The sequence below is a fragment of the Aspergillus luchuensis genome, chromosome 1 (genome assembly GCF_016861625.1).
Source record: "Aspergillus luchuensis IFO 4308 DNA, chromosome 1, nearly complete sequence".
Lineage (NCBI taxonomy): Eukaryota > Fungi > Ascomycota > Eurotiomycetes > Eurotiales > Aspergillaceae > Aspergillus > Aspergillus luchuensis.
In genome coordinates this window covers 3,840,709-3,868,105 of record NC_054849.1, presented here as the reverse complement: position 1 = coordinate 3,868,105, position 27,397 = coordinate 3,840,709, and the positions used below count along the sequence as shown (strand labels likewise).

The following is a 27,397-nucleotide window of genomic DNA, read 5'->3' as shown; positions in this document are numbered from 1 at the left end:
CTCAATGCCGACGCGGTCCTGATGCTGGCTCCTTGCCTTCTGAATGGCACTGGGCCTTGTCCATGCTACATCTTTACATCTTCCCCGCTTTTATTATTGCAGCCGTCGGGGCGTTGTGCTTTCCTTTGTCTATCCTCTCTCATACTAATAAACTCATGGGTAATGGTGGTGTCATGGTTGACGAAAGCAATGACTCTTGAAATGATTACAACACGGAGCTATGAGGGCGACACGCTGCCGATGAACCAGTCATCCGGTAGCATTGCTCGACGTTTCTTTTGGATTCTCTTCCCCAAGGTTCCGGTTGTATATGTTTGCAGTTATTGAGCGTGCATAATGTTGCTCTTTCATATCTTTTCTTTTACCTTGTCTTTCGAGCTGTGATGACCGCTTCCACGGGGCCATTGCATTCGGATGGTGGCGGCAAAGCTCGTCATATTGGCCATCTACTATTCTTTTCCTGTATTTTATTCATTTGCATCTTATGTTGACATGGAGGGTTGCAGGCCAGGGCGGTTCGCAGCGACAGGAGCAGGGGAGAATGTCTGGCCGTTGACGGCCGGGACGAAGTTGCTAGGAATATAGGGTCAAAGTGCAGCTCGGCGGCAATGGAAGCCAGCGGCACACTTACTTTTTCCTCGCCAGATTGGACGAATCAGTATAAGACCATTGTAGATGCAAGTATGAATGTAAGCGAAATGAATAGATCAACTCGAATTTACCCGAAAAGGCAGCCAAGGCCGAGTCCCGCATCTGATAGGGCTCAGGGCTATGACATAATTGGCAGGTGCCTCGGAGGAGAAGATGCCATCGTGTTGTTGTTCTTCTTCGACCTGCCTTTCTTATGCTGCTGAACGCTGCTATCCTTCGTTCCATTTCTGTTCCTCATGTTTAATTAAACCCCTTCTATTCACTCTCTTCTTCCGGTCCTCTTTTCTCTCTCTTTCGTCTTGACCTTTTAGTGTCCCCCGCACCTCGCCGTCTCTCACCACTATGGCGGTCGCCGCAGACCAGCGGAAGAAGATCCTCAAGGTCTTGATGACCTCGTTGCTCTTGGATTTGGTATGTTTTGCTGCTGTTACTCTCGTTCTCATGAGTTGTTCTCTCTAACCGTCGGTCTAGATATCCTTTACGTTCATTCTTCCTCTCTTCCCATCTCTCCTCTCCTTCTACCGCAACCAAGACCCCTCCCCGAACTCGCTGCTGAACCGCGTCTTCCACTATCTCAATGCCTACAAGAACTCCTTCGCAAAGCCCATCGACTCGCGCTATGATATTGTTCTCCTCGGTGGCGCTCTCGGATCTCTCTTCTCCTTCCTACAGGCCCTAGCCGCCCCCTTTATCGGCCGTCTCTCCGACCAGCGCGGCCGCAAGACCGCCCTACTCTACTCCATGGTTGGCAACACTCTCAGCGTCGCTCTCTGGGTCGCTGCTACGGATTTCCGCACCTTCCTGGCCAGTCGCATCGTCGGTGGTCTTAGTGAAGGGAATGTGCAGCTGGCCAACGCCATTGCAACCGACATCAGCGACCCCAGCCAGCGCGGCTCGACCATGGCCCTGGTGGGCGCCTGCTTCAGCATCGCCTTCACCTGCGGACCCGCCCTAGGAGCATTTCTCTCGAACATCACCACTGTGGCAGCAAACCCCTTCGCAACCGCAGCCGGCGTTTCCCTTCTGCTCATTGTCGTCGAAACCGCATACATCTACTTCTGTCTGCCGGAAACTCACCCTCGTTTCACCAAGCTCACTCATACCTCTTCAACCACCACGTCTGCCTCGAAGGCCCCCACGTCCACATCCACCCCCACTCCCAAACGCAAACAACACACCAACAACCCCGCCATCCTCAACGCAATCCACTTCCTCTTCCTCCTCCCCTTCTCCGGACTTGAGTTCTCCCTCCCCTTCCTAACCGCCACCTTCTACGCCGGCAGCCAAGCCAGCCCCTCCGCTCTAAATGGCCGCCTCCTCTCAATGATGGGTCTAATCGCCTCACTCCTCCAAGGCACTGTCGTGCGCCGTCTGCCCCCACTCGTGACAGTCCGCGCCGGCGTCCTTGCCTGCACCGTATCCTTCTTTATGCTCGCGCGCGTTTCCTCCCTCTCCGGCCTTTACGCCGCCGGCAGCCTCCTCGCTATCACCAGCGCCACGGTCGTCACGGGCCTCAACAGCCTGGGTAGCTTCGAGGCACAGGAGTCAGACCGCGGTGCGGTCTTGGGTAGACTCCGTAGCTGGGGCCAGGTCGGGCGCGCGGCGGGACCGTTGCTCTTCTGTTCGTTGTTCTGGTGGGTTGGGCGCGAAATCGCCTACACCACGGGTGGAATCGCGATGGTCACCGTTTGCGTGGCTGTGTTCACGTGCTTGAAGTCGCCGAATATTCCTGCCAAGGCGTAGTTAGCTCTCAGTTGATTTCTGTTGGATTGTTTGAAAAATCCTGTGACGATAAAGATAGATTTATAGATTGAAGTCTTCTGTTGAGTGTACGTTATTCATCTTTGCGGTCTTATCAACATGATGTACAGTAGATCAGATAGAATTTACTATCTACTGGCTGAGTGGCTGTATCGGTGAGTAGTGGTACTAGCAAAACATATATTCACGTTACATTACATTAAAAAAAAAAAAAAAAACAGACTTTAATAGTAGTGCTGGGTATAATACACATCGGAGAGTGGTGGTAAGCGAAAGAATACATATAGATAACAAGACAAGGAGTGGAGAAGAGAGGAGAATAAATATGAACATCTAGAACTCTGAAGAGATTGCCACCAACTGCTGAAACAAGCAAAGCAGATAGCCAGCCACCGTGAACAAACAAAATCAGAATATCTGAACACGATTTTGAGACCGTGCAATTCCTTTTCGCATCATACCGCGCCGAAACTGCCTCTATATTTTGTGCCCCTTGGTAATGGGAATAGAAGAGAGTCTCAAATAGTGGAGTATTGAATAAGCAAATGGAAACCAACATGGCCGTATAACCATATCAGTAATATCGGAAGGGTAAAACGAGGCCTGAGGGCCTACGAACACCGACCATGAGGATAATAATGTTGTTCACGATGGTACCGATCCCTATCGAGGTACTCCTGCGCATCCTGCCAATGACAGCCCTGCATGGCTAGCCCCGGCTCTGCAGCAGGGTCAAGCGATCCTCTCGCCTTACCGATCAACCAGTCAGTCAAAGTCACGAATTTCGGGGTGCGATTCCATCCACGCGCATCATCCGCGTGCTCGATCGTATGCGACGCAATGCGACCTTCCTCGTCAAAGGAGAAGATGAATAGGCCCGTGAACTGCTCTTCCTTCTTCAACTTGAAGATCGGAGCGTCCCCGCCCAGCAGGACGCTAAGGCCTTTGTTGATCCCGGCTTTCGAAGATGAGAGGTGACTGCCATTACTCTTGTTGGTGCCTTGGGTATCACTTGGTGGCGTAGGAGATGCGGCGGTGAACGATGTGCTGGAATGTTCCGAGTTGGAGGTGGTGGATTCGCTCCGCGGCTCGGTTCGCCAACGCACGACGAGACGCTCGTCGCTGGTATCGTGGTCGTTGTCCGGTCGTTCGGGTTCGAGGACCGTTCCTGCGCGGACAATGCGCTCACTGAGGATTTGAAGCTTCACATTTCCTAGTAGGGGGAGGCTGCTCCATGCTACTGGGACGGTCCAGAGCGCGGCGCGGTAGAGTGTTCGGCCCTTGACGGTGGGGAGATGTGGGTGCGTCGAGGGGAAGAGGTGCAGGGCTATGCTGGGGGAGAGAATATTCGGGGGTAGCGGGTTGATGAGAAGGGTGGGGAGAAGAGGCGAGAGGATGCGGAGAGCTGTGGGAGGTTGGCTCGGTCAGCACCGGGTCCGTTCTGTAGGATTTCCTGTTGGGGAGCACTCACTCTTTCCAAGCTTCAGGATGCGCTCGTCGGGAGGTTCATGATCTCGTTTCGAGCCCCCGTCAAGAGGATCCGATACAGATGGTCGGAAACCAGTTTGCGAGAAAAGTGTCGGAGACTCGCGGGTCAACTGCGGGCCATGTATGATATCGGGTCGTGGTTGGGCCAGAGTCCCGGGGGAAGGAGAGACGAAGTATTGTTCTCGGGAGACAGGCGGTTTTATCGGAGAGGATGTTGAAGGAGGTAGTAGACGACGTCGGAGAGCGCGTGGCGCAGGGCCAGAGACCAGCTTCGGCGGCATTCCCGGAGGTTCACCCAGGGAGTTTGTGTTGGGAACAGATCAATGCATGCCTTGCGGGATGGCAGCGGAGGGGTTGAGTCAAGTCATAAGCTAACAGATGCATGAGACAGCAAGTGCAGAGGGAAGATGGAGTGAGGATGGAAGGAAGTCGAAAAGTAATGGAAATGGCATCGAAATGCAAATGAAGTTCAATGGAAAGTAAGCGGAAGATGACGTCGGCCCGCCCCGTCGCAGCCTGAGGCAACACAAGATTATAGATCGAAGAACGAAGAAAACGAAGATCAAGAATGCAAAACCCCGTGCATTTGGTATCTAATTTACATCCGTAGCATATAATTAAATTGCTTTCTCATGCCAATTCATCATCATCATCTGCCCCCATGTACCGTCGCTCTGCCAGCTCGCGAATCTTGTCCTCCAGCACGCCTCGTCCATAACGCTGCGCAACCTTAACAGCTGCCTCCACCATCTTGCCATTGCGGTCGCGCATCATCTGCACCAGTTCCAGAGCCTTCATGCCTCGCTCTTCACCCTCGCGACATTCCACCGCCAGTAGCTGCAGCAAGAACTTGTCCACTTCCAACTCCTTCCGCGCCAACTCTGCTCGCTGGCCGGTAGTGGCGTTGGTAGATCCCAAGAGGTCCTCAAACAGGGACAGCATGATGTTGCTGCGAACGAACGCCTCCTCGAGTCGTGGCCCCTCTCCGCGTGTGCTGCCTTCTTCCTCATCCTCATCCGGCCCCTTCCCAGGCGTGTCCGTGATGGGGACGCGGAAGTCGAATTCACTCAGCAAAGGCCTAGGGAAGTACGGGTATTTATCCCCTCCCTTGAGGATGATGCAGTGGAACTTGTCTTGAGCCACGGCAACGGGCCAGTAAGTCTCCTCCTTGCGGCCGCTCGCGAGACGCTCGAGCTGTCTCGTATCCAGCAGCGGTACCCAGCGAGCTTGCCCATTTGTGCGCCAGTGTTGCAGGATGAGCAGAACGCCTTCAGAGTCGTAGATACACGGGTCCTACAGACGGTCATTAGCACATCGAACCTGGTGAACCTGCTTAGGGTTTACTCACTCCTGCATCAGAAAAGAAGACACTCCGCAGCTCGGCACCCTCAGGGATGGCGACCACATCCTCATTCTGGCACACTTCATCTCGCTTGACATTCTCCACAGTGTACCGCAGCGTGGCGGTACGACCATCGCTTCCTAGCGGGCCATTGCCCACCGTCATGATATAATCTCTCCAAGCGGCGCAAGTAACCGCCGGGCTCTTTTGTCGGTATACTTTGAATGGTGTGCCGAATAGCGTATATACGCGGACATAGTCCTTTGTCGTGACAGCGACAATGTAGGAATCACTGAGCGCCAGCGCTGCCATTAAATCAGCACCCTCAGTCTCCTTGGGTGTTTACTCGGCTGATGCTTACCTCGAATGAACTCGCCCTTCGGCAGCTGTGTCCGCCAGTCCGCACGCGTCGTCCACGTCTCATGCGGACGATAGAAGATCGTAGCAGGGCTGCCGTCTGTGGGGTTATTGGAGAATAGCGTTCCGTGCTCATCTAGATATCGTTAGCCACACCGTTGATCTGGTCTAGGGGATCCATTAAACATACTGAGACACGCCCGGTCGTATAGATAGGGATCAGTGAAATGGAAATCGCGATGAAGTTCACGGTCATAAAACTCCACTGTCACTGTGTTGTGGGTTTCTTGATCGACTGTCCAGACACAGCCGGTCAGGTTCAAACCTAGTAGAGTCAGCACACCTGGGACCAGCACCACTCAAGCCGCTCGAGCACACATACACAGATAGCGTCGGTTACCCCTCCAAGGCGTACTTCCCGGCTGAAGAGGAGGATGCACCTTAGGTTTTGCAAACGAGGTCAATAGCCGCTTGTCCGGACGGCCATCTGCATCATCGAGATGAGAGCCCGCACGCTTGCCCCGTGCGAGATCCTCAGCATACCCAGCTCCATCATCATCCTCCACAAAATCTTCCATGCCGACATCATAGTCGAGGACATCATCCAATGAATCGGGTGTGCGCGCCCGCCGTTCAACTGACTGCTTGGGCCGGTTCGCCAGCGGTGGTCTCACGTTGTTCGAAATCTCCGTCAAAGGTCCAGAAAAAATCGGTGCAGCCTGAAGCGGCTTCTGGAGGAGTGGTTGGTGCTCTCTCGGAACAATACCGTCATAGATGAACAACTCTCCGTCGGATGTCGTGAACGACAGCGAATTATTGCTGGGGTGCCAGGCGAGATTGATCACATTCGCAAAATCGTACCGTTCCAGAACCTTTTGCGTCTTCGTCTCCCAGAGCAAAACCTGGCCATCCTTACCGGCAGTCGCCAGTAGTGCCCCATTAGGCGACCAGCTAATCGCCGTGACCTCTCCGTTATGCCCACCAGAGAACACTTTCTCTTTCTTCCACTCGCCCACCGAGAAGATAGCAATATCCCTTGTCGCTTCCGCAGACGCGAAGGCAGTTCCATCCGGATGCCACACAATCCGCGCGGTCGCTTCATCCTCCGGTTCCAGCCTTCGGATCACTCCATCCACCTTGCGGACCAATTCAGGCTCGTCGGAAAGCATCGAATAGATATAGAGCATCCCGTCTGTACATGATACTGTAACGTACCGCCCGCTGGGGTCGAAGGTGACATGCTTTGTTCCCTTGGCTTGTTCCCGGAGATATTTAACCTTTGTCATGTCCTCGATGTTCACGATCTTGACCGTAAGCTCACTAGCAGTAGCGCACATTTTGTTAGCCTCATCCCTGATACATCAAGTGCTCAATATAAAGGTAGGTTACTGACTCGCTTGCAACAGCCGCCCACTCCCCGTCCTTCGAGACGGCGATATCGCGCACCGGTAGAGCGCATCGAACAAGCAGCTTCTCCATCCGGCCAGACTCTATTTCGTATTGCCAGACGGTACCGTCTTCGGCGCCCATGATAAATGATTCATTCTGCCGCGGGATGTATTAGCATATTATCCAAGCATATATATTACGCATAGCGTGTCAGAGAGCATACAGTTGCTCCGATTCCAAGATGTCCATCCACACCCTCATCAATTGTCTTCGGCTCTCCATCCTGTCCAACAGTGTAGATCCGAATCGCAGAGTTGGAACCGCCCGTGATAACGCGACGTCCGTCCGGTGTATATGCTAGTACCGTAGTCCCGGGGGTGTCTGGCAGGCAATCACACAATGTTAGCAAGTCGAGGAAGGTATAGGGCGATTGTATACTCACGGGCTGGTCGGCCCCGGGGACGCATAGCTTCAGTAGCCATGGTGGGGTGACGAGAAATACGATGCCTCTGGAGTTATGATAAAATAAAGTAAGTAATTTCAGCGCATCGATCTAGCCCCGATCTGACATTGTATGTGACGCTCGTGGTTGCGATGCGGAGGTGAGACTCTCTCCGGCTCTCCTGCAACGCGCCGCCCGATTTGGGGAACGCGTTCCGCGCGTTGCATCTACTTTTGCCTATTCGGGCGGGAATGAAGGGCTTAGGGCACTGGGTCAGGGCTGCCGATTATCTACCTGTCTCATTCCTAACAACAACTCAATATCCATGGTTTACTTTCCATCATAAAATGATGGCCCACTCGCTGCGAGAAAGTCAAAATCAGCGCCATCCTGTGCCTGGTTCACCGATCGTTCATACAGCCCCCGATACCCTCTTTCCCTCTGATTAGCATGCGATCTTTCCGCCCCGTTAGCTTTGAGCGCCTGTTTCCGGGCGTCAATTCGCCGTTTCAGCTCTTCATCTGAAATCTCAAGCTGAAGCTTTCTCTTTGTAACGTCGCAAGTAATTAAATCTCCTGTTTGTACCACTCCGAATGGCGACTGCCGCAGCGCTGACTCGGGTGATATATGAAGAACAATAGTACCTCCTGCTGTTCCTGACATGCGTCCATCGGACAGACGCAGCATGTCCTTGACGCCTGCGGAGCCAAGCTTACGAGGGATAGGTATCAGGCCTGCTTCGGGCATTCCGGGGTTGCCTATGGGCCCGATGCCCTTCAGAACCAAGACTGAATCTGGAGTGACCTCGAGGTTGGGATCATCGATGCGCTTAGCAAGATCTATGGAGTTCTCGAAAACAACGGCTGGTCCAGAATGAGAGAGCAAGCGTCGATCCTTGGATGCAGATGCCTTCATGACGGCTCCATCGGGCGCGATATTTCCCCGGAGGACGACTAGCGAGGATGAAGGGTGGAGAGGATCAGATAGCGGTCTGATGATCTGCTGCGAAAGGGGAAATGTCCTGAACGGTGAAGAATCCAGTACTTCGCCCAACGTTTGACCGCTTATGGTCATGGCTGAGAGATGAAGAAGTGGGCGGAGAGTATGAAGCAACACCAACATTCCACCTGCATTGTGGAAGTCGTTCATGTAGTTGTCACCACTTGGCTTTAGGTCAATGAGGAGCGGTGTCCGCTGGCCGACTTCCTCTATAGTCTGCAAAGTGATTACCCCTTGTAACTTGGGGTGTCTGTTCACAATAGCCATTAGGTGTACAACAGCATTAGTCGAACCTCCGATAGCTTGTAACACCGTGATGGCGTTTAAAAAGGACTCCTTCGAGAGGATATCTTGAGGTCGTCGTTCAGCGCGTGCCACCGCCACTGCATTTGCCCCTGTTTCCTCGGCCACTCGGATTCTCGCTGAGGAGACTGCTGGCGCGGACGCGCCACGGAGCGGCATCATGCCCAGAGCTGCTGTGATGCATGCCATTGTACTGGCAGTTCCCATAACCCCACACGTTCCGACCTGTTGCAAATATAATCAGCAAAGATTAAGGTCTTCTCGAGCATCATATACTATAATACGAACCGTCGGGGCCAGCTCCTCATTGATAGCCGATATTTCTTCAATATCAATTTCCTTCGCTCGAAATGCTGCCCAGTTATTCCGGCAATCCGTACAAGCCCCAATGCGTTGCCCGCGATGACTCCCCGGCAACATCGGGCCCGTGATAAGCGGAAGTATGGGTTTATTGGCAGAGATGCCGCCCATCAACTGAGCAGGAACAGTTTTATCACAGCCTATGTGATGTTAGCTGAACAGCAATTCCTGAATTTATTTTCTGTGTCTCTAGAGATAGGAAGGGGAAAGGTGGCATGTCCATACCTCCAATCATAACGCACGCATCCAACGGCTGAGCACGAATCATCTCTTCGGTATCCATACTCATCAAGTTCCTCAAAAACATGCTTGTTGGATGAGAAAAGCTCTCCTGGATACTAATCGTCGGGAACTCGATAGCAAGCCCTCCCTGGAGATGAACGCCCCGTTTCACGGCTTCGATCAGCTGAGGGGCATTGGCGTGGCATGGATTGAACCCGGAATAGGTATTGATAATGCCAACTATGGGGCGAGAGAGCGCTTCATCGGAGTATCCCAGGGCCTTAATGAAGACTTTTCGCAGGAATAGAGAGAAATGCGCATCGCCATAGGATGATAGGCCTTGACGGAGTCCAGAGGTGGAGGTTATGGGGGTCGATAGGTCATAGTCGCTTCGAGGCGAGGTGTGTGAGATATTATCCATGACTGATATCTTCTGAGGGCAAAAGCAACACGTTATTTCCCCGAAAATTGAATGTTGTCTGCAATTGAAGATGGGGCGTAATGATGTTATACGAGCGATGGCGACATTGTGGGTAGGGTTGCCCGGATTCTTTTCCGCAGCAAAAGCTTGTCATACCTGCATAGTCTCTCTCCCCATTGGCTTCGTATGACTAGTTGCTAGCTTCAAACCGAAAAAGCACTAGGTTCGGGTACATGGGTAGCCTACCTAACCTTCGGGCTAAGTCGCTAGAGCCTTCTCAATCGACGTGCTAGCGAACAGTTACAGTAGCTGTTAGACGGAACGGAAGAGAACGATGCAACTCTTCGGCCCGAGCATTGATAACCAACCGATCATCCTCAATTAGCTTAGAGGATCTATGAACGAGAACATAATGGAACTAAACTTCGTGTCAATAATCTAGTCCTTCTCTGGTACAATGCCAAGGCACAGGCAACTCCTGCACTAGCAAACTGGCTGTGTAGTCTCAGCTCCCTCTCCGCATTACGAAGATACAACCCAACCGAAGTCTTTCAAGCGTGGTTGGTAAGCTAGGGTAGTGAGAGTCGGACACAGTTCCCAAGTAATTTCAATTCTTCGGCGATCAGATAGCGTCATAAGAAGTATCTGGGACACTTCGAGGCAGACCGTCGGCCCCTAAAGGTGGAGGGAACGGGAGTTTGGAAGCGCAAGATAGCTTTGGCAATGACACAGGCTTATTTCGAGCCTCCTGTAAATAGTCTTCCATCACTCCCTCCATATCACAGAGCTCCGTGCGCTGTGGAAGTTGTTCGGCAGGGGAGATATTCTTTATGATTAGAAGAGACTTAGATCAATGCAAGGCCAATGAATGTATAAGGAGTTATCGCAAGGGTTGAAATGCATATATACTGATCATGAAATGGTCCGAGGAGACGAGAAATGGTAGTGTCGCTTATGATGCATGTATAGCGGCAACCCATTGGCGCCTCCGTGAAGTGAGGCATCAAGATTATTAACATATCCGTCACTGGCTGACAAAGTCCAGACAAACCGACAAAAAGACGAGAAATCCAGGTGACTCCCAGTCCATTTCCGCTGACACAGCAGGTTAGGTGAAATCCAGTCCTCCGATTGGAGCACCAAGTCTTCTTGAAGGATTCCCAGAGGGCATGGGCTGATCAGCGCACTCAACCCAAAGATCCTACTTACTTTTCCCCTCAATTGTCCTATCGGAGCGCTAAAATGGCACTCCGGATGCAGGGGCCAGAGTGCTTATGTTGGTCTCGATTGCTCAGATTCGCTCGGAAGACCGAAGCATGTAAAGGACTTGATAGAGATTGGACATGTAACCTCAGAACCATCTTTAACCATCTTATTTGCGTGTATCTTCGCTGGCACCGCATAAACATGGAGACGTGGTCTTATAATCAAGATCATGCCACGGATGGCAGTCTTTCCTAACAGCAGATTATTTTGGCCTACCGTCACAAGTAGCGGGCCTCTATAATGTTTTTTCTTTGAGATACCCCAAAGTCGACATCTGGGAAATGATCCCGGCACCGTGATTCTCCGTCATCTAGGAAGAATCTTCAAAGACCCTTGAACGATAAAGGAAGGATCAGTGATTGCAGATGATATGTAGAGACGAATAAGACGAATATTGCAGGTATGCACATATAAGGGTCGAAGACGGTGATGATATTGTGGAGGCACAACTGCTGAGGAATATGTGTGCAGCGTCATAATGCCGCATGAGGACTCGGCTATTCCTAGTCGGTCTACAAACTTTGTCAGAATCACTGACGCCTTAGATTGATTAGAGGTATTTCAGATTATACTCGTAATTAAATGTACTATAGCCCCCACCGCTCCTTAAGCACGCTGCGTGATCCGCACCCGGACATCCTTCCGAGGCAGATATGCCGCGCCAGACGGCCGATGTTCAGGAATGGTGAAGCCTCCCTCTTGGGCGGGCTTGACATCCCACATGGTGATGATTGCCGCGGCGAACGCAAGGAGCTTCCTCTCTGCAAAGGCACGGCCCTCGCATCCCGATACTCCGCCACCAAATGGCTTGATGGTGTGTACGTTCGCTTTCCTCTGGCCGGTTTCGGAGTCGGTAGAGATGAACCTCATTGGGTCATAATCACGAGGATTAGCGAAGTATTTGGGGTCTGTATGGAGAACAGCGTGCGGAATAGCCACGGTATCGCCCTTCTTGAGCTCATATGACCGAGGCTGCGCTACGCCGGCGATAGCGGCATCTTCAGCGGATTCCGTGATGGTGAGGTCAGCGGTAACTCCCCGAAACGACAGAGGCGCTGAATCTAAGCGCAATGTCTCATAGAAGCTTGCCTTCAACAAAGGACACGATTTGACTAGGGCATCTGTATCGATTGACAGCTTGGGGGCTTCTTGGAAAGCGAAGCCGCTTTCCTGCCGGACAATCTTCACATAAGGAGCGACCTCCTTGCGAATCTCTTCCAGGAGCGTAGGGCTGGCATACATCCGGAGAAGGTGCCAAAAGACAACATTCGGGGAGTTTCCGTTCATCGCCCAAAGCAAGGATAGATGTATTGGTGCGCTAGACCTTGCAGAAAGTCCTAGCTCTTTGCATTTGCGGATCCGCTCCTTTATAGGTTCCGAGATGTCGTCAAGATCTCGAAACGTGAGTCCAGGATCAATCCCATCATCCCAAGCAACGAAGGCCTGATGGTACTCTGTAAGAGAATCGAGGAGCCGTCGACGGGCAACATGCGCTGCAGAAACCCCAGGGTGGGCCAACCGAGGGATGCCCATGGACAGAGGCACAAACTGATTGTCCAGCGTGAACACATCTTCCAGCAGGGCAGGGAAAGCCTCAAGAATGGCCTCGCCCATGAAAATTGCCGTAGTAACGTGTCCAACGAACCTTCTGATGAGGGCGAAAAAGTTCACCTCGCAGGCAAGCGGGTCTTCCCCGTCAACGACAATAGCCTGGCTTCCGCGCTCCCACAGCATCTGGTCCACGATGCTTCGGCAGTTGGTCACCAAATTAGGGATCTCCCGTTCAATCAAGCGGGTAGCGGTTCTGGTGCCTTCGGTCAAAAAAGGCTCCCGCATGAGAAGGTTGGGAATATTGTGGTTGAGCGTATGATGGTCTACAGGATTCAATTTACGAACCACACCTCGGTCGCCAAAGATCTTCTCAAGGGCATAATTGATCAAGTCCGTCGAGGAGGTACCCCGAGCAGCCAATACCGAGTTGACCAGGGATGGGGCCAGGACAATATCGTGTTTGGTGCCACCCATGTAGATTCCAAACACGGCCTCCTTCATCGACTTTCTGTAGAATTTGTGAGAACTTTGCAGCAGCTATTTGGCTGATTTGGAGACAAACCTGGACTTTTGAATGAGATCAACATGGTCCCAGGCAAAAGCCGGGCCATGGCCTAGCCAGGGCAGCCAATATGGCACCGTCCTTACGGGACGCGGACGTCCCTCGGAGATCCCACGGGAACGACTTTGATATTCGGTGATGAGACGAGTCACCACGCAGATGGAGACCAGAATAGCCACTATGGCTGGCCATCCGATAGTCTTGAGAACATCGCCGACGAATCGTACAAGATTCCCTGGCGCTAACAAGTCATACTGTTCCATCGTAATGAACGAGGAAGAACCGGCCCGAAAACGGGGGCAGAATTAGGGAAAAGAAGGACGGGGGATGCGATCACAGGTGAGATGACATGGATATCCAGAAAAAGAGAGCGCAATTTACACCAAAGGTAAATAAACAATTCCCATTCAGAAGGGGAAAATCGAAGAAATAAAAACAAAAAGTAAAGAAAAATTTGTGCAACGCCTGAAGCAAAGAAAAGAAACGAGAGTTTGATTCTTGCTTTGAAATGATGGCCAAACTGGATTATTCAGTAAATTACCGTACGGGCTGTGACGCTTAGCTCAGCCACACCTGATCTGGCCTGCGGCTAAAGTCGTTCCCGGTTGGTTTCATCTTCAACTTGTTTACTACGTACTCTCTGTACTATTTATGGCTCATCATTCATTCGGTGCAACTAACTAGTCATTACTATCAATGATACAGAAAATATACATATTTTCCTCGTGGTCAATGCTCTCGGCGCAACACCTTCTGTAAGATGGCACTCTCGTGTTCATACTGGCTGATCTTGTTCTGCGAACTTGCCACCTTCTGCAGGAGCCACTGAATCCGTGCGCTGAGCTCTCGGGGCTGCTTGGGGAGAGAACCCAATACCTGTAGCTCCTGCTCATATTTCCCAATGCTCTTGTTTTCACTACTCAGCAGCTGCTTGACGATGTCCAGGTCCAGCCGGCTACTCAGCGTCTTGTTCTCCGTTAACCGCTTAAATACCGCCCGATAGACAGGCTTGCCAGGCTTCACTGCGTCAGGGCATCCGTTGACGGAACTGATTGCGATAAGCTCGGCTTGTTCAAGAGCTCTGAGGGTGGCCTCGCCGTTCTCTTTGAACAAATCGGAGAGGAGAACTTGATTGTACGGTAAAGTGCCATCCTGAGAGTGGGCTAGCGTCTTAATCAAATGCCAGGCCTGTTCGTGGCTCCACTGTTTGGATTCAATGTCCGGGTCAAAGACGAACATCTTCAAGATCTCGGATGCCGATTGTTCGATGATGCGATTAACTGCCGCTGTTTTATTTTTAGCCATACGCGCCATTGATCAGCCAAAGTGGATCCAACCTACCTCTGGGCGTTTCTCCAGTCTCGATGCGCCGTGCCATAAATTCAAGGTCGGTCACTCGGCCTCCCAGCACTTCTATGCAGCTATCCAGGGTACCCAAGTCTCCTACTTCTTCCATGCTCTGGCCTAAGTTGGCTCCATCCTTCTCCCCATGCTCAAGGTGGCTGAGGACAAATTTTCTGCCCACGTCGAGCGAGCAATCACCTAGGGTAATGGTCCGGAACACTGAGTTTGGCAATGCCTTGCTCAGAGGTTTGGAGAAGGAAACGTCAGTAGTCAAGAATACTACATGAGCAATGTTTCCGGTTGTGAGGCCTGCGGCCCACTCGGTGATCTTGTCGTACACCACACTGCTCTCAGAGGCATTATGCAGAAAGTTGTCGATGACTACGACGGGACGCTTCTCGGGGTGAGCTTCTAGGTACTCTTCGTCTGAGAGGTGTGCCTCCTTGTCATCATTTTTCCTGTTAGACAGGGCAACCCTCTTTAGGGCAGTGGCAGTATTCTGCCAGATCTTGCTCAGCTGCGCATCCAATGTCTCAGAGAAGCCAGCCTTGGTGCCGATCATGCCCTGCGCAGCTAGGTCGATAAAGCTGCTCATGCTGTTCATCCATGAGAACACAGGCCGATAACCGACCTGGCTAGCAGCACGGGCTATCTTTGCAGTATCGCCTTTGGCGTCTTGGATCTGTTTACAATCGATGACGACCTTGTACTTGTAGTTTTCGAGTGCTCTGTCCAACACAAGCTCTCGCTTTCCCGTGCCCCGAGGGCCGTGGATGACGATGAACGTCTCGGCATTCTCCATCAGCCAGGACTGCAACTGCTTAATGTCTCCCTGGCGATCCTCCCATATCGCAGTGAGACGACGAGGGTCTGTTCTCTGGCGCCCGAAGTAGATGATGTTGGCCTTGTTGACCTGATTCCGGATCCATTGAAGGACACTGTTCTCCTCAGTTTGCAGAGTGGCCTTGATCTTCATTTCGATGAAAAATGTGCGGATAGGGTCGAAGATGGTCACAGTGATGGCCGCAATGAGTGCGGCAATGGCAGGGATCACGATCCTCGGATGGTTCAGGATCCAGTCCTTGATGACTGATAACTTGATCTTCCGCTCGTACTTGATCTTAATCCTCGTTCCGGACTTGCCGCCACCTTCTTGCTCCGGGATGGTGAACCCGTGCATGCAGTTCTTGGCCATGACTGCGTACTTTTGCCGCGTGAACGACACAAAGGCATATCTCGGAGCGATTTTCGAATCGGTCGGCTGTCTCTCAATGTCCCTTAATTTTCCATATCTTCTGAAGAAAGAATACAACGTTTCCGTGGTCAGTTCCGTTGCGGCTCCATCAACAGAGCCTGGCAGGAATTCCACGCGCAGCCGCTGGCTTGGGATGCGATATAGATCCTCGATCCACGGTCTGCCATGTACGTGGGCAACCTTGACCTGCTGAAACGGGTTGAACCAGGGCCGGATAGGATTGTGCTCCAGATGGTCTTGCACGGCGGTTACAATGTCAGTGTCTCGGACACCATCCTTGCGAACATATTTCACGAAAGCACCGCCTTCTCTGAAGCGCGGAATGACTTCCCGGATGTCGACGTTCAGGCTCTGGGGGAAGACACGGCGGATTATATGCAATGGATCCGACGCCGCCAGATGGGGTCTGTTGATTCGTTTCAACGCCTCTTCGTAGGTTTTAGTCCCGCTCAGCGGGCCTTGTAGCAACCATTGTAGCTTCGACGGAAAGATATCTACCCCCAACATGGATTGTTAGCAAGGCATACAGTATCAGAGGCGCGAAACCCATACTATTCACAAATACAAGACCCTCGTCGTCTTTCACATCAATGTGCCCAGTCTCGATGAAAGAGGCATGTGAGGAAGTACGCCGATTGACGATGAACGCCTTTGTCAAGGAAAGAATCGCAGAAGGTCTACTGAAGCGTGCATGGGGTAAAGTTGCGCGTGGCACCACCGCTCGATAGGGGATTCGCATCATCTCTGCAGACCTCACAGCATTGTGCAGGAAGCTAGAGGGGTTCCTGAAGAACAAGAGACGCTGTACCTGGAGTCTCCAACTATGACGTCGACTGGATGATCTGGACCAATACAAGATGTGACGGGTATTATATCTTTGGTGGTGCGGGGCAGCTCCGCATTACGGTCACGGCGCGTTCGGGTGAAATTTAGGATTCGATCCGCTTTGAATCCATTCAACTTAATTCCGCCGTCTCTTCTTGGTCCCCATCCAAACATCCCCCGGAGACTCCCATTCTATCCTCCATTGAAACCAGTCACTGCCATGGGTTGGTGGTGGAGCTCCGCCCCTAAAGAGGGCCAGTCTTCCACGCCTGCTGCCTCCAGTTCTCCTGCTTCACAACCCCCTCCAGAGACCACCTCCGCACCTTCACAACCACCGCAACCCCGGACTCTCACCCGCGAGGAGCAGGCCGACGCAGAATGGAAGACGCTGATCGCCAGCCTGGAAAGCGATATCAGTGGTCAAAAGCAGCAGCAGCAGCAGACACCATCTGCTGGTAATACCACATCATCCGATTCCGCATCATCCCCATCCAACTCCGCCGATCCTCAAGCACCTCCTTCGTCCATTGCCCCCGAATCCCTATACGATGATACCATGTCCTGTCGCTCCGCATTCGACTATGCCTTTTTCTGCCAGTCCTTCGGAGGCCAGTTTGTCAACGTCTACCGCTATGGTGAGCTGCGGTCCTGCAGCGAACACTGGGACAACTTCTGGATGTGCATGAAGACCCGCACGTTACCGGATCAGCAGCGCCGGAAGGCAATCCGCGATCACAACCGGAAGAAAGCCATCAAGTACAAGACAGGGCCCAGCAGCGAAGACGTGTGGGACGTGCGGACAGAGCCGGTGCAGAATGCATTCTCCGGGGATTTCGCGGCCCTGGAACGGGAAATGCAGGCAGAGGAAGAAGAAGCAGCGCGGCAGAAAGCTGCTACGGCCTAAAAAGAAGCCAACCAATCATGACCCCATCCATTTTTTCGTCTTTGTGTCAGATCTCTTCACACATACCTAGGGATCTCCCCTTTTCTTCACATTTGATACCATGTAGATGGATACCTGTCTCCCGAACTCGTGGGGCACGTTGTACAATAGCATTAGCAGAAATCAATCACCCATCATCATCTGAGCATCCCAATTGTCTCAGCCACCATCCCCAGGACAAAGGAAGTCTCCGTCTCTCACGCACACAATAAAGCGACTTGCTTCCGACGGACAATCCCGATGTGTCTTTATTCCTCTTGACCTGTTCTCCTCTGTGCAGCTCCTATATATAGACCTCACATAACAACAGCACCCTTGTCATCATCAGCAATCACCAACAGCCAACCATTGGGCCACTCAAGCACCATGGCTACGATATGAACTCCTTCGGGAACAATAAACATCTGATATGATGCGTCCTTTTGGATCTTTCAAAAAACCTCTTCGCATCAAGCAGAGACTGAAATTCCCATTAACCGCCACATATCGCATGCGCACGCTCTTCCATCGCATTTCTGCCATGCTGACTACCACCACCAACAATTATACAGAGGACTCGAATTCTGAATATACTACTACTACTACTATTACTACTATGAAGGCTAGCAGCCTCACCAGGAACTACCCTAACATGGACGTGAATATGACCACGAATACGGAGAAGACGCTGGATACTATCGAAGGACCTGCCTTCCCAGCTCAACTTCGTCAACTTCCTCACAGACCACCAACACCAACACCACCACCAGCATCAATATCAACATCAACATCAATCCCACCACCAGCAGCCCCAACAACCACCCACCCCCCATTCCCATTCCCATCTCCATCCTCTTTCACCCACCCTCACCACCAACAACAACAACAACCACCCTACCACTTCCATCCCCCCAAATCCGTAACCTGGGGCCCCATCACCGAAATCCCCATCTACTCCCCCTCCCCCTCGACCTCCTGGATCGACCTCAGCAGCACAACAACAACATCAGCAACCTCCTCCACCGCAGCCCTAACCTCCTCATCCACCTTCTCCCCCACCATCCCCAAACCCAGCCCACCACGGAGCCACCCCATCATCCACCGTCCCCTCAAACCCATCCGCAAACCTCCAACCCAACTCGACAACGAAATGTTCTACCGCAACCTGTATCACATGTCCCAGATCAGCACGCTTCGATTAAACATCGTCTACGACGCGCTGAGTTTTCTGGGCGGTGACTTCCTGGACCAGGTCCTTCTCATGAAGGAGGGATATTTGATGCAGGTGGCGGTGATGCATGCGAGACAGGCGCAGCAGAGGGATTTTGCGCGGTTTTCTGTTGCTGCTGCTGGTGGAGGTGGTGCTGGCCCTTTTGGTAGTAATGGTGGGTTTGGGGCGGTGATCCCTCGTCGGCCGAGTCCGGTTAAGGGGGGTCGGGTGGAGAAGAGGAAGATGAGGAAGATGATGAAGAAGAGGAAGGCGTCGGATGTTATGGGGGCGGAGTTCTGGGAGCAGGTGAATGAGAGGGAGGAGGGGTATGAGATTGATGAGGATGAGGATATGGATACTAGGGACTGGGTGTAGAGCTGCCCGTCCTATTCTATTCTACTATAGTACTTGTCTTAGACTGGCTTGGCTGGTATATACCACGCAACTGGCATGCGTCAAGTATATGGGAGTCCGGTCATATGCATTTACTCTGCGGAGCCATACATACTACTTTGATAGATGGTATTTCGGGATCTCTACTAGTGCGTTCTTATGAATTGGAAAGGGGGGATAAATGGACTGAACCATGGGATTGATATGGTCATGAAGAGAATATGTACATCAAAATGTGTTGGACGGAAATCACAAACGCTCCGACACCTCGCACCTCTTTTGAGAAGGAACAGAACGCTGCAAATCATCCTTCAAAATAGCAAAACCAAATAAAATATAATTTCATCGGACTGTATCCCACCCTAAACTTCCATGAAGACGGACGCAACGTATCGTAGTAAAGATAAAAGTAATTGCCGTGATAGATTTTAAGCCACCCAACATGGCCTGGCCGAGTCAAAACACTTTTTCTCTTCTCGACATAGAAAATCGTAGATTCGTTGCTATCATGACTGAGGTTTCATGCAGTCAAAGCTAGAACCAGTCTAGCGAGTTTAGCGGCAAGGCGCAACCTCTGATGGACTTAAGCAGATACTGTCTGCTGAGCAGCCTGAGGAACGGCATCGATAGCGGGCCGGCGCACAATACCACCAGTGACAGGGAGTTGGGAGCTGATGCCCATCAAGAAAGTGTCTACTTCACGGGCGCATTGACGACCTTCGTTGATACCCCACACGATGAGAGACTGGCCACGACGGCAGTCACCAGCAGCGTAAACACCCGGAACGCTGGTGGAGTAATGTCCTGGTGGGGTCTTGACGTTCTTGCGGGCATCACGCTCAATTTCCTCGCCCAGGACCCGGTCCTCGGGCCCAAGGAAGCCCATGGAAAGAAGAACAAGGTCCGCGGGGAAGAATTGCTCACTGCCTTCAACGGTCTTCATGTCCCAGCCACCAGAAGCGCTCTTGGTCCACTCAACACGAACCGTGTTGATACCCTTGACACGGCCACTACCGTCGTCAACGAACTCCTTAGACATGACGCAGTATTCACGAGGGTCCTTGCCCATGTGCGTCTTGACCTCGGAGTGACCGTAGTCGACACGGTAGATACGGGGCCACTGAGGCCACGGGTTGTCGCGGGCACGCTCCGGCGGAGGCTGAGGCAGCAACTCGAAGTTGGTGACAGACTTGGCACCGTGACGCACAGATGTACCGATGCAGTCGTTTCCAGTATCACCACCACCAATAACCACGACGTGCTTGTCCTTGGCGGAGATGTACGCCCCGTCGGCAAGGTTGGAGTCCAGCAAAGACTTGGTGTTACGGTGCAGGAATTGCATGGCGAAGTGAACGCCGTCAAGCTCACGACCAGGGACCTTCAGGTCACGGGCCACCGTGGCACCAGTAGCAATGATAACAGCGTCGTTAGTCTGGCGCAGAGAGTCTAGCGTGATCTCATGCTCTGGGCCGACGGGGGTACCGGCAGCAAACTTGACACCCTCAGCAGCCATCAGGTCAACGCGACGCTGCACGACCTTCTTGTCCAGCTTCATGTTGGGAATTCCATACATCAGAAGACCACCGATACGGTCAGCACGCTCGTAAACAGTGACCGTGTGGCCAGCCCGATTAAGTTGATCGGCAGCAGCGAGACCTGCAGGGCCAGAGCCGATGATCGCAACATTCCTGCCCGTGCGAGTCTTGGGAGGGCGAGGAACCATCCAGCCCATCTCGAAACCACGGTCAATAATGGCACATTCGATAGACTTGATACCCACGGGGTCTTCGTTGATGCCAAGGACACAAGCACCTTCGCAAGGAGCAGGGCAAACGCGACCAGTGAATTCGGGGAAGTTGTTCGTCATGAGTAGCCGGTTGAGAGCATCCTGCCACTGGTTCTGGAACACCAACTCATTCCACTTGGGAATGATGTTGGAAATCGGGCAACCAGTGTCAGACTGGCAGAAAGGTACACCACAGTCCATGCAGCGCGCGGACTGGTACTTGAGTTCATCCTCGCTCAGGCGATTAGAAAGCTCAGCCCAGTCACGCGTCCGAGTTGCCGGGTTGCGGTACTTCTCGCTGCGCCGGTTGTATTTCATAAAGCCCCTGGTCTTGTCCAAAATGAGCGCAGACCGCTTTTTCTCAGTCTTAGAGTCGCTGATGCTATCTTCGATATCTAGCATCTCAACCTTCTTGGCATCGTCGGACTGAGCTTTGGGCTTCTCCGCAGGAACTGGAGTGCTAGGAAGCTGAGGCAAAGAGAACTCTGCCTTCTTGGCGGCTTCAGCCTTGGCAGCTTCCTCCTGTAGGATCCGCTTGTAATCCGTAGGCAGCACCTTGACGAAGTGAGGAAGGGCACGAGTAAAGTCCAGCAAGATACGGGCGGCGAGCTCCGATCCGGTGTAGTGATGGTGATCCTCGATCAAGCCACGAACGAAGGCGATCTCGGCGGGATCTTCCAAGCCGGACACCTCAACCATCTCCATGTTGACCTTGGAGTGGAAGTCCTGCTTCATATCCAGGATGTAGGCGATACCGCCAGACATACCAGCAGCAAAGTTACGACCAGTCGAGCCAAGAACAAGGACGCGACCACCAGTCATGTACTCACAACCGTGGTCACCAACGCCCTCAACGACTGCGGTAGCACCGGAGTTACGGACAGCGAAACGCTCAGCAGCCATACCGCGGAAGAAGCAAGTACCGCGAGTGGCACCGTAAAGGCAAGTGTTACCAACAATGACGTTTTCTTCAGCCTTGAATGCAGCACCACGAGGGGGGTAGATGATAAGGCGACCTCCCGAGAGACCCTTACCAACGTAGTCATTGGCATCGCCTTCCAGCTCGAGAGTGATACCAGGAGCAAGATAAGCACCGAATGACTGACCAGCGGAGCCCTTGATGTTGGCGTGGATGGTATCCTGGGGAAGGCCTTCGCCACCATAACGGCGACTGACCTGGTAAGACAAGGTAGCACCCAAGCCACGATCAGTGTTGACAATGTCGCACTCAATTCTGCAAGGGAGGCCTTTCTCCAAGGCAAGCTCAGACTCGGCGATCAGCTTGTTATCGAGGCGAGTGTGCAGACGGTGGTCCTGCTTGCGGACGTTGTAGGTAGCGACGCCGGGGCGCAGGGAGTGGGCAGGAGTAAGAATGAGCGACAAGTCAATCTTCTCCTGCTTGGCATTCCGGATATCGTCACGGACCCTGAGAAGCTCGGCACGTCCAACCATCTCATTCACGGTGCGGACGCCCAACTTGGCCATGATAGCACGCATCTCGTTGGCAACATAGTAGAAGAAGTTGATCACGTGTTCGGGCGTACCCTGGAACTTGGCCCGAAGTGCCGGGTCCTGAGTTGCGATACCGACAGGGCAAGTGTTGAGATGACACTAAGCATGAGTTAGCACGAGTCTAAGGGGAAATTCCATATTCGTCTTACCTTGCGCATCATAATACAGCCCATGGCGATCAGAGGCGTCGTAGCGAACCCGAACTCTTCGGCTCCGAGCAAGCAAGCGACCGCAAGATCGCGACCAGTACGAAGTTGACCATCAGTTTGCACAACAACACGTCCACGCAGGTCATTGAGAACCAAGGTCTGGTGAGTTTCGGCCAGACCCAACTCCCAAGGAAGACCGGCATACTTGATACCGGTCCAACGAGAGGCACCAGTACCACCATCGTGACCGGAGATCAGGATGTGATCAGCCTTGGCCTTTGCGACACCGGATGCAACGATACCAACACCGACTTCCGACACAAGCTTGACAGAGACACGTGCGCGAGGGTTGGAGCACTTGAGGTCGTAGATGAGTTGCTTCAGGTCCTCGATAGAGTAAATATCGTGGTGGGGTGGCGGCGAAATAAGACCGACACCGGGAGTAGAGTAACGGGTGTGCGCAATGGGGCCGACAACCTTGTGACCAGGGAGCTCACCACCTTCTCCAGGCTTAGCACCCTGTGCCATCTTGATTTGCAGTTCATCGGCATCGGCAAGGTAGTGAGATGTCACACCAAATCGACCAGAGGCAATCTGCTTGATGGCGGACCGCATCGTATCGCCATTCTCCAACAGCTTGCTTCGCTCGGGATCTTCACCACCTTCACCAGTGTTCGACTTTCCACCTAGGCGATTCATTGCAATGGCAAGGGTGGAGTGAGACTCCATGGAGATAGAACCATACGACATGGCGCCCGTAACGAATCGACGAACAATCTCGGTCCAGGGCTCGACCTGATCAATAGGGATCGGTGTGCGCTGCTCGAAATCGAAATCAAGCATACCACGGAGGGTACAGTTCTTGATCTGCTCGTGCTCAGCCTTGGCATATGCCTCATAGGACTTGTCGTTCTTCGTGCGCACAGCGTCCTGCATGTTTGCGATACTGACAGGGTCGTTGATGTGCTCCTCGCCACCGTCACGCCAGTGGTATTCACCCGACTCTGGGAGACCGGGGATATCGACAATCTCGCGAGAGGGGTATCCACGCTCGTGGAAAGCAAACGCGTCTTGGGCAATCAATTCAAAGGTCAGACCACGGATGCGGCTTGCAGTTCCAGCAAAGCAACGGTCAATAACACTGTCATCGATACCGAGGGCTTCGAAGATCTGAGCACCCTTGTATGACTGCAGGGTAGAGATACCCATCTTACTCATAACCTTGAGGATACCACCATCACAAGAAGCCTTGTAGTTCTCGATGACCTTCTCATCGGGGAGCTGCTTGCGGATCAGCTTCTCCCGGTTCATCTTCAAGATACATTCCATAGCAAGGTAGGGGTTGATGGCGTCAGCTCCGTAACCAACGAGGACACACATGTGGTGCACTTCACGAGCCTCGGCAGTTTCCACAACGATGGCAGCAAGAGATCTCCACTTGTTGCGGACCAGATGGTGATGAACAAGACCAGTTGCTAGAAGAGCAGATACCGGAACTCTGTCCGCACCAGTGGCACGGTCTGAGAGGACGAGAATCTTGTCACCATTCTGAATAGCCTCAGTGGTGGCATCGCAGATGGCATCGAGGGCCTCCAGGTATCCTGGAACGCCCTTCTCCTTTTCGAAGGTGATATCAATGGTCCTCACAGTCCAGTCCTTGTGGGCCTGGGAAATGTTCTTCAGAGCGTTGAACTCGGGGATACTGAGGATGGGGGAAGGAAGCAACAAACGGTGGCACTGCGACTGTTCCATCTCCAGAAGATTTCCTTGAGGACCAACGTAGCACTCCAAGGACATAACAACAGCCTCCCGGATAGGATCAATAGGAGGGTTGGTAACTTGAGCGAAGAGTTGGCGGAAGTATTCGTAGATAAGACGAGGCTGCTTAGCGATACAAGCCAAGGGGGCGTCGTTACCCATGGATCCTAGAGCTTCCTTGGAGTCTGCAGCCATGGGACCAAGGAGTAGACTGACTTGCTCGAATGAGTAGCCAAAGGCCTTCAGACGAGGGTCGTTCTGAATGGTCGTTTCGTCCAAGGCATGTGTCAAGTCCACGCGTTGTTCGTCCAGGCTCTCTTTGATGGCAGGCAATTTGAGGAGCTCCTTATCCAGCCACGAAGCAAAGTCATGTCTGTGAGATACAGTGTATTTGAGCTCAGAGTCATCGATGATGCGTCCAGCCACGGTGTCGACCAGGAGCATCTTTCCAGGCTGCAGACGACCTTTCTGGACCACGCGCTCGGGGTCAATGTCTACAGCACCAACTTCCGAGGCACAAACGATGCGGTCATCATCGGTCACGTAGAATCTGCAAGGACGCAAACCGTTACGGTCGAGGTTTGCACCGCAGTAGCGACCGTCGGAGAAGGTAAAGAGAGCCGGGCCGTCCCACGGCTCCATCTGGCAAGCCGCCCATTCGTAGAAAGCAGCCTTGGCCGGGTCCATAGCCGGGTTATCTTGCCAGGCTTCCGGGATCATAAGCATAACCGCCTCAGGCAATGAAAGCACACCGTTGATCATCAACAATTCAAGAACGTTATCGAACGCTGCCGAGTCGGAACCACCGTCCTCAACAATGGGGTACAGGGAATCCAGCTCCTCACCAAAAATGTCCGACTTCAGCACACCTTCTCTGGCGCGCATCCAGTTCTTGTTGCCACGAAGGGTGTTAATTTCACCGTTGTGGGCGGCCCAGCGCAAGGGCTGTGCACGATCCCAAGAAGGGAATGTGTTGGTAGAGAAACGGGAGTGGACGAGAGCAAAGTGACCTTCGTAGTCAACGTTTACCAGATCATGGTAGTACTGGTATACCTGAACGGGGGCCAGTTGACCCTTGTAGACAATGTTTCTGTTGCTCAGGGAGCACAGATAGAACCAGTTGGCGAGACCGATGACGTGAGTAGCCCGCTTTCGCAGGACATACAATTGACGTTCGAATGTCTTCATGTCAAACAGCTCTGGGTCGGTAAGCTCTGGCTTGTTTCCTTCGCCATAAGCGGACTTCAGAACGACGAACGGCTGCAGGATGGTAGGCTCCCGGGAGAGAGCGGCGGGGCCCAGAATGGTAGAGTCGCGGGGGACCTCACGCCAGCCCAACACCCGTAGTCCCAAGGATGTGGCAGTTTCCTCGAAGCTCTGTACAGACTCCTTTACGGACTCCTCCTCAGGCTTGAAGAACAGGTTGCCGACAGCATACTGACCGAGGGGAGGGAGATCAACTCCGACCTCACGGGCAAAGTTCTTGATAAAGAATTTATGGGGAATACTGGTCATCACACCAGCACCATCACCATCGCGTGCATCCGAGCCAACGGCACCGCGATGGGTCATGTTGCAAAGCAAATTGCGAGCTGCAGAAGTCAGTTAGTATACTCCAACCCTACCAGGCATATAGGATTGTAGATGCTTACCATCACTGACAATCTTGTGGCTAGGCTTGCCCTTGATGTGACTAGATTGCGAGAGTTGCTGTTAGCCCGTCGATCCATGAAGCCCAAGGCGCAATCATAAGAGGATCACTCCTTGAGGGAGAGATGGTTCCCTGCTGAGCACTTACGCTGCAAAGCCTACACCACAAGCATCCTTCTCGTATTCGGGGTCATAAAGACCTTGCCTCTCGGGCAAGGTGTTTGCCCAGCCATATCCCTTCTTCGGCTGGTACTCCGAATACTCATTCGGAGTCTCCTCGTCCACTATAGGTTTGCCATAGAGTTCCTCCAAGTTCAGACCCATTCTTCCGCCGGTGGCCGACAGAAAATGGAGTAGCGAATCTAGGGGAATTGGTGTGGTTGTTGATGGGGGGGACAATGGGATCGCCGCGGAACAAGTCGGGGCGGGGGGAGGGGGGCAATTCGTTCTGTTATAGATAAGAACGATGTCGTCACAAAGACGGGGGGGAGTGGTGTACAATGACGCGGGCAAGGAAGGGGCAAAATTCAGAAACTTTTAATGGTGATGGCCCAGCGTCTGACTCCTTGTGGGATGGATAATGGGAGAAAGAAGAGAGAGAGAAGGAGAGAAGGAGAGAAGCGACCAGGGGAGAGGGGAGGGAGGGAAGGGAATAATAAAATGGGCAAGACAGACAGAGAGAGCGGGAGCTCCTACTACGGGGGGGTGCGGTCCGGGGATTCACCTCGAGATTCCTCCGATACTCCGTACCAAACCAGTATGTAAAATTGGGGTTACCCCCCTTCCCTTCTCGGTCTTCTGGGCGGATGAACGCACCTCCAGTAGTAGGCTCAAGTCGGGTGAATCCACCGCCAGATCCAATCTACTCTAAAAACGCCCAAATGGTACGGAAACCGAAAATTACCGAAGGTGGGGATGATCAAGAGATTCCCGTGGCAAATCGTAGCTTACCCTAGCTTCAGGAGCGAAGACGGAGTGCTAAAAAGGAAAGACAGTTGTAGTTAGTAGGTTAAAGCCAGGCAGGTGTAAGCAGTCAGACGGTGGTTGTTGACGGGCGCAGGGAAAAAGGAACTAATGCGGGCTGGCAGATGGCAATGAATTCTAGCGCCTACTACGGAGTGGACTACGGAGGGTACTGTAAGGGGGGTGGGTGGAAGGAAAGGCGCATTGAATGACAATCAATCCCATCAATCATTCATCATTCTGTTGCCCTCTCTCTGCTGCATCACTGCCGGCAGTCACCAAAATATCCCGTGTATGATGTAGTTCCATATGCATACACGATGGTGATCTACAAGAGGTAAGTTTGTTATTGCTTCTGTCATCATGGTGCAGAAGGCAAAAAAAAATAAAATAAAATAAAAAGGTGGGTGGTGTAAGAGTGAGTGGCTTACGTCGACTTTTTGTGGATTAAAAATGTTGTCTGGCTTGTTAGTTAGTCTGGCAACAGGGTTTCTGACTTGTCTCAGAGAAGAAAGC

General features: G+C 52.5%; 9 protein-coding genes across 9 annotated transcripts; 3 read left to right on the top strand and 6 right to left on the bottom strand.

The window, feature by feature from the left end:
- Positions 1-993: 993 nt before the first annotated feature.
- Positions 994-2,394, top strand: AKAW2_11302A (putative tetracycline transporter; the record flags this gene model as incomplete). The annotated part of the gene is made up of 2 exons (XM_041683772.1): positions 994-1,062; positions 1,123-2,394. 2 exons carry the CDS (start codon positions 994-996, stop codon positions 2,392-2,394), a joined length of 1,341 nt encoding a protein of 446 aa, XP_041538022.1.
- Positions 2,395-3,023: 629 nt separating this feature from the next.
- On the bottom strand, positions 3,024-4,181 carry AKAW2_11301S (uncharacterized protein; the record flags this gene model as incomplete). Its single annotated transcript, XM_041683771.1, has 2 exons — positions 3,024-3,817; positions 3,884-4,181. 2 exons carry the CDS (start codon positions 4,179-4,181, stop codon positions 3,024-3,026), a joined length of 1,092 nt encoding a protein of 363 aa, XP_041538021.1.
- A 349-nt stretch (positions 4,182-4,530) lies between these two features.
- On the bottom strand, positions 4,531-7,470 carry AKAW2_11300S (WD40 repeat domain-containing protein; the record flags this gene model as incomplete). The annotated part of the gene is made up of 8 exons (XM_041683770.1): positions 4,531-5,193; positions 5,249-5,547; positions 5,604-5,735; positions 5,790-5,924; positions 5,982-6,919; positions 6,993-7,144; positions 7,212-7,369; positions 7,431-7,470. The coding sequence occupies 8 exons, from the start codon at positions 7,468-7,470 to the stop codon at positions 4,531-4,533; spliced, it is 2,517 nt and encodes an 838-aa protein (XP_041538020.1).
- A 290-nt stretch (positions 7,471-7,760) lies between these two features.
- Positions 7,761-9,735, bottom strand: ilv3C (putative dihydroxy-acid dehydratase; the record flags this gene model as incomplete). Its single annotated transcript, XM_041683767.1, has 3 exons — positions 7,761-8,957; positions 9,021-9,232; positions 9,318-9,735. The coding sequence occupies 3 exons, from the start codon at positions 9,733-9,735 to the stop codon at positions 7,761-7,763; spliced, it is 1,827 nt and encodes a 608-aa protein (XP_041538019.1).
- A 1,872-nt stretch (positions 9,736-11,607) lies between these two features.
- On the bottom strand, positions 11,608-13,377 carry AKAW2_11298S (cytochrome P450; the record flags this gene model as incomplete). Its single annotated transcript, XM_041683766.1, has 2 exons — positions 11,608-13,060; positions 13,115-13,377. 2 exons carry the CDS (start codon positions 13,375-13,377, stop codon positions 11,608-11,610), a joined length of 1,716 nt encoding a protein of 571 aa, XP_041538018.1.
- Positions 13,378-13,843: 466 nt separating this feature from the next.
- yme2 (putative RNA12 protein) lies at positions 13,844-16,455 on the bottom strand (the record flags this gene model as incomplete). The annotated part of the gene is made up of 3 exons (XM_041683765.1): positions 13,844-14,400; positions 14,456-16,207; positions 16,266-16,455. 3 exons carry the CDS (start codon positions 16,453-16,455, stop codon positions 13,844-13,846), a joined length of 2,499 nt encoding a protein of 832 aa, XP_041538017.1.
- Positions 16,456-16,758: 303 nt separating this feature from the next.
- AKAW2_11296A (EMI1 family protein) lies at positions 16,759-17,442 on the top strand (the record flags this gene model as incomplete). The annotated part of the gene is made up of 1 exon (XM_041683764.1): positions 16,759-17,442. The coding sequence occupies one exon, from the start codon at positions 16,759-16,761 to the stop codon at positions 17,440-17,442; it is 684 nt and encodes a 227-aa protein (XP_041538016.1).
- A 670-nt stretch (positions 17,443-18,112) lies between these two features.
- AKAW2_11295A (uncharacterized protein) lies at positions 18,113-19,045 on the top strand (the record flags this gene model as incomplete). Its single annotated transcript, XM_041683763.1, has 1 exon — positions 18,113-19,045. One exon carries the CDS (start codon positions 18,113-18,115, stop codon positions 19,043-19,045), a length of 933 nt encoding a protein of 310 aa, XP_041538015.1.
- A 601-nt stretch (positions 19,046-19,646) lies between these two features.
- On the bottom strand, positions 19,647-26,242 carry GLT1 (glutamate synthase (NADH); the record flags this gene model as incomplete). The annotated part of the gene is made up of 4 exons (XM_041683762.1): positions 19,647-22,460; positions 22,511-25,860; positions 25,921-25,961; positions 26,067-26,242. The coding sequence occupies 4 exons, from the start codon at positions 26,240-26,242 to the stop codon at positions 19,647-19,649; spliced, it is 6,381 nt and encodes a 2,126-aa protein (XP_041538014.1).
- Between the last annotated feature and the right edge of the window lie 1,155 nt (positions 26,243-27,397).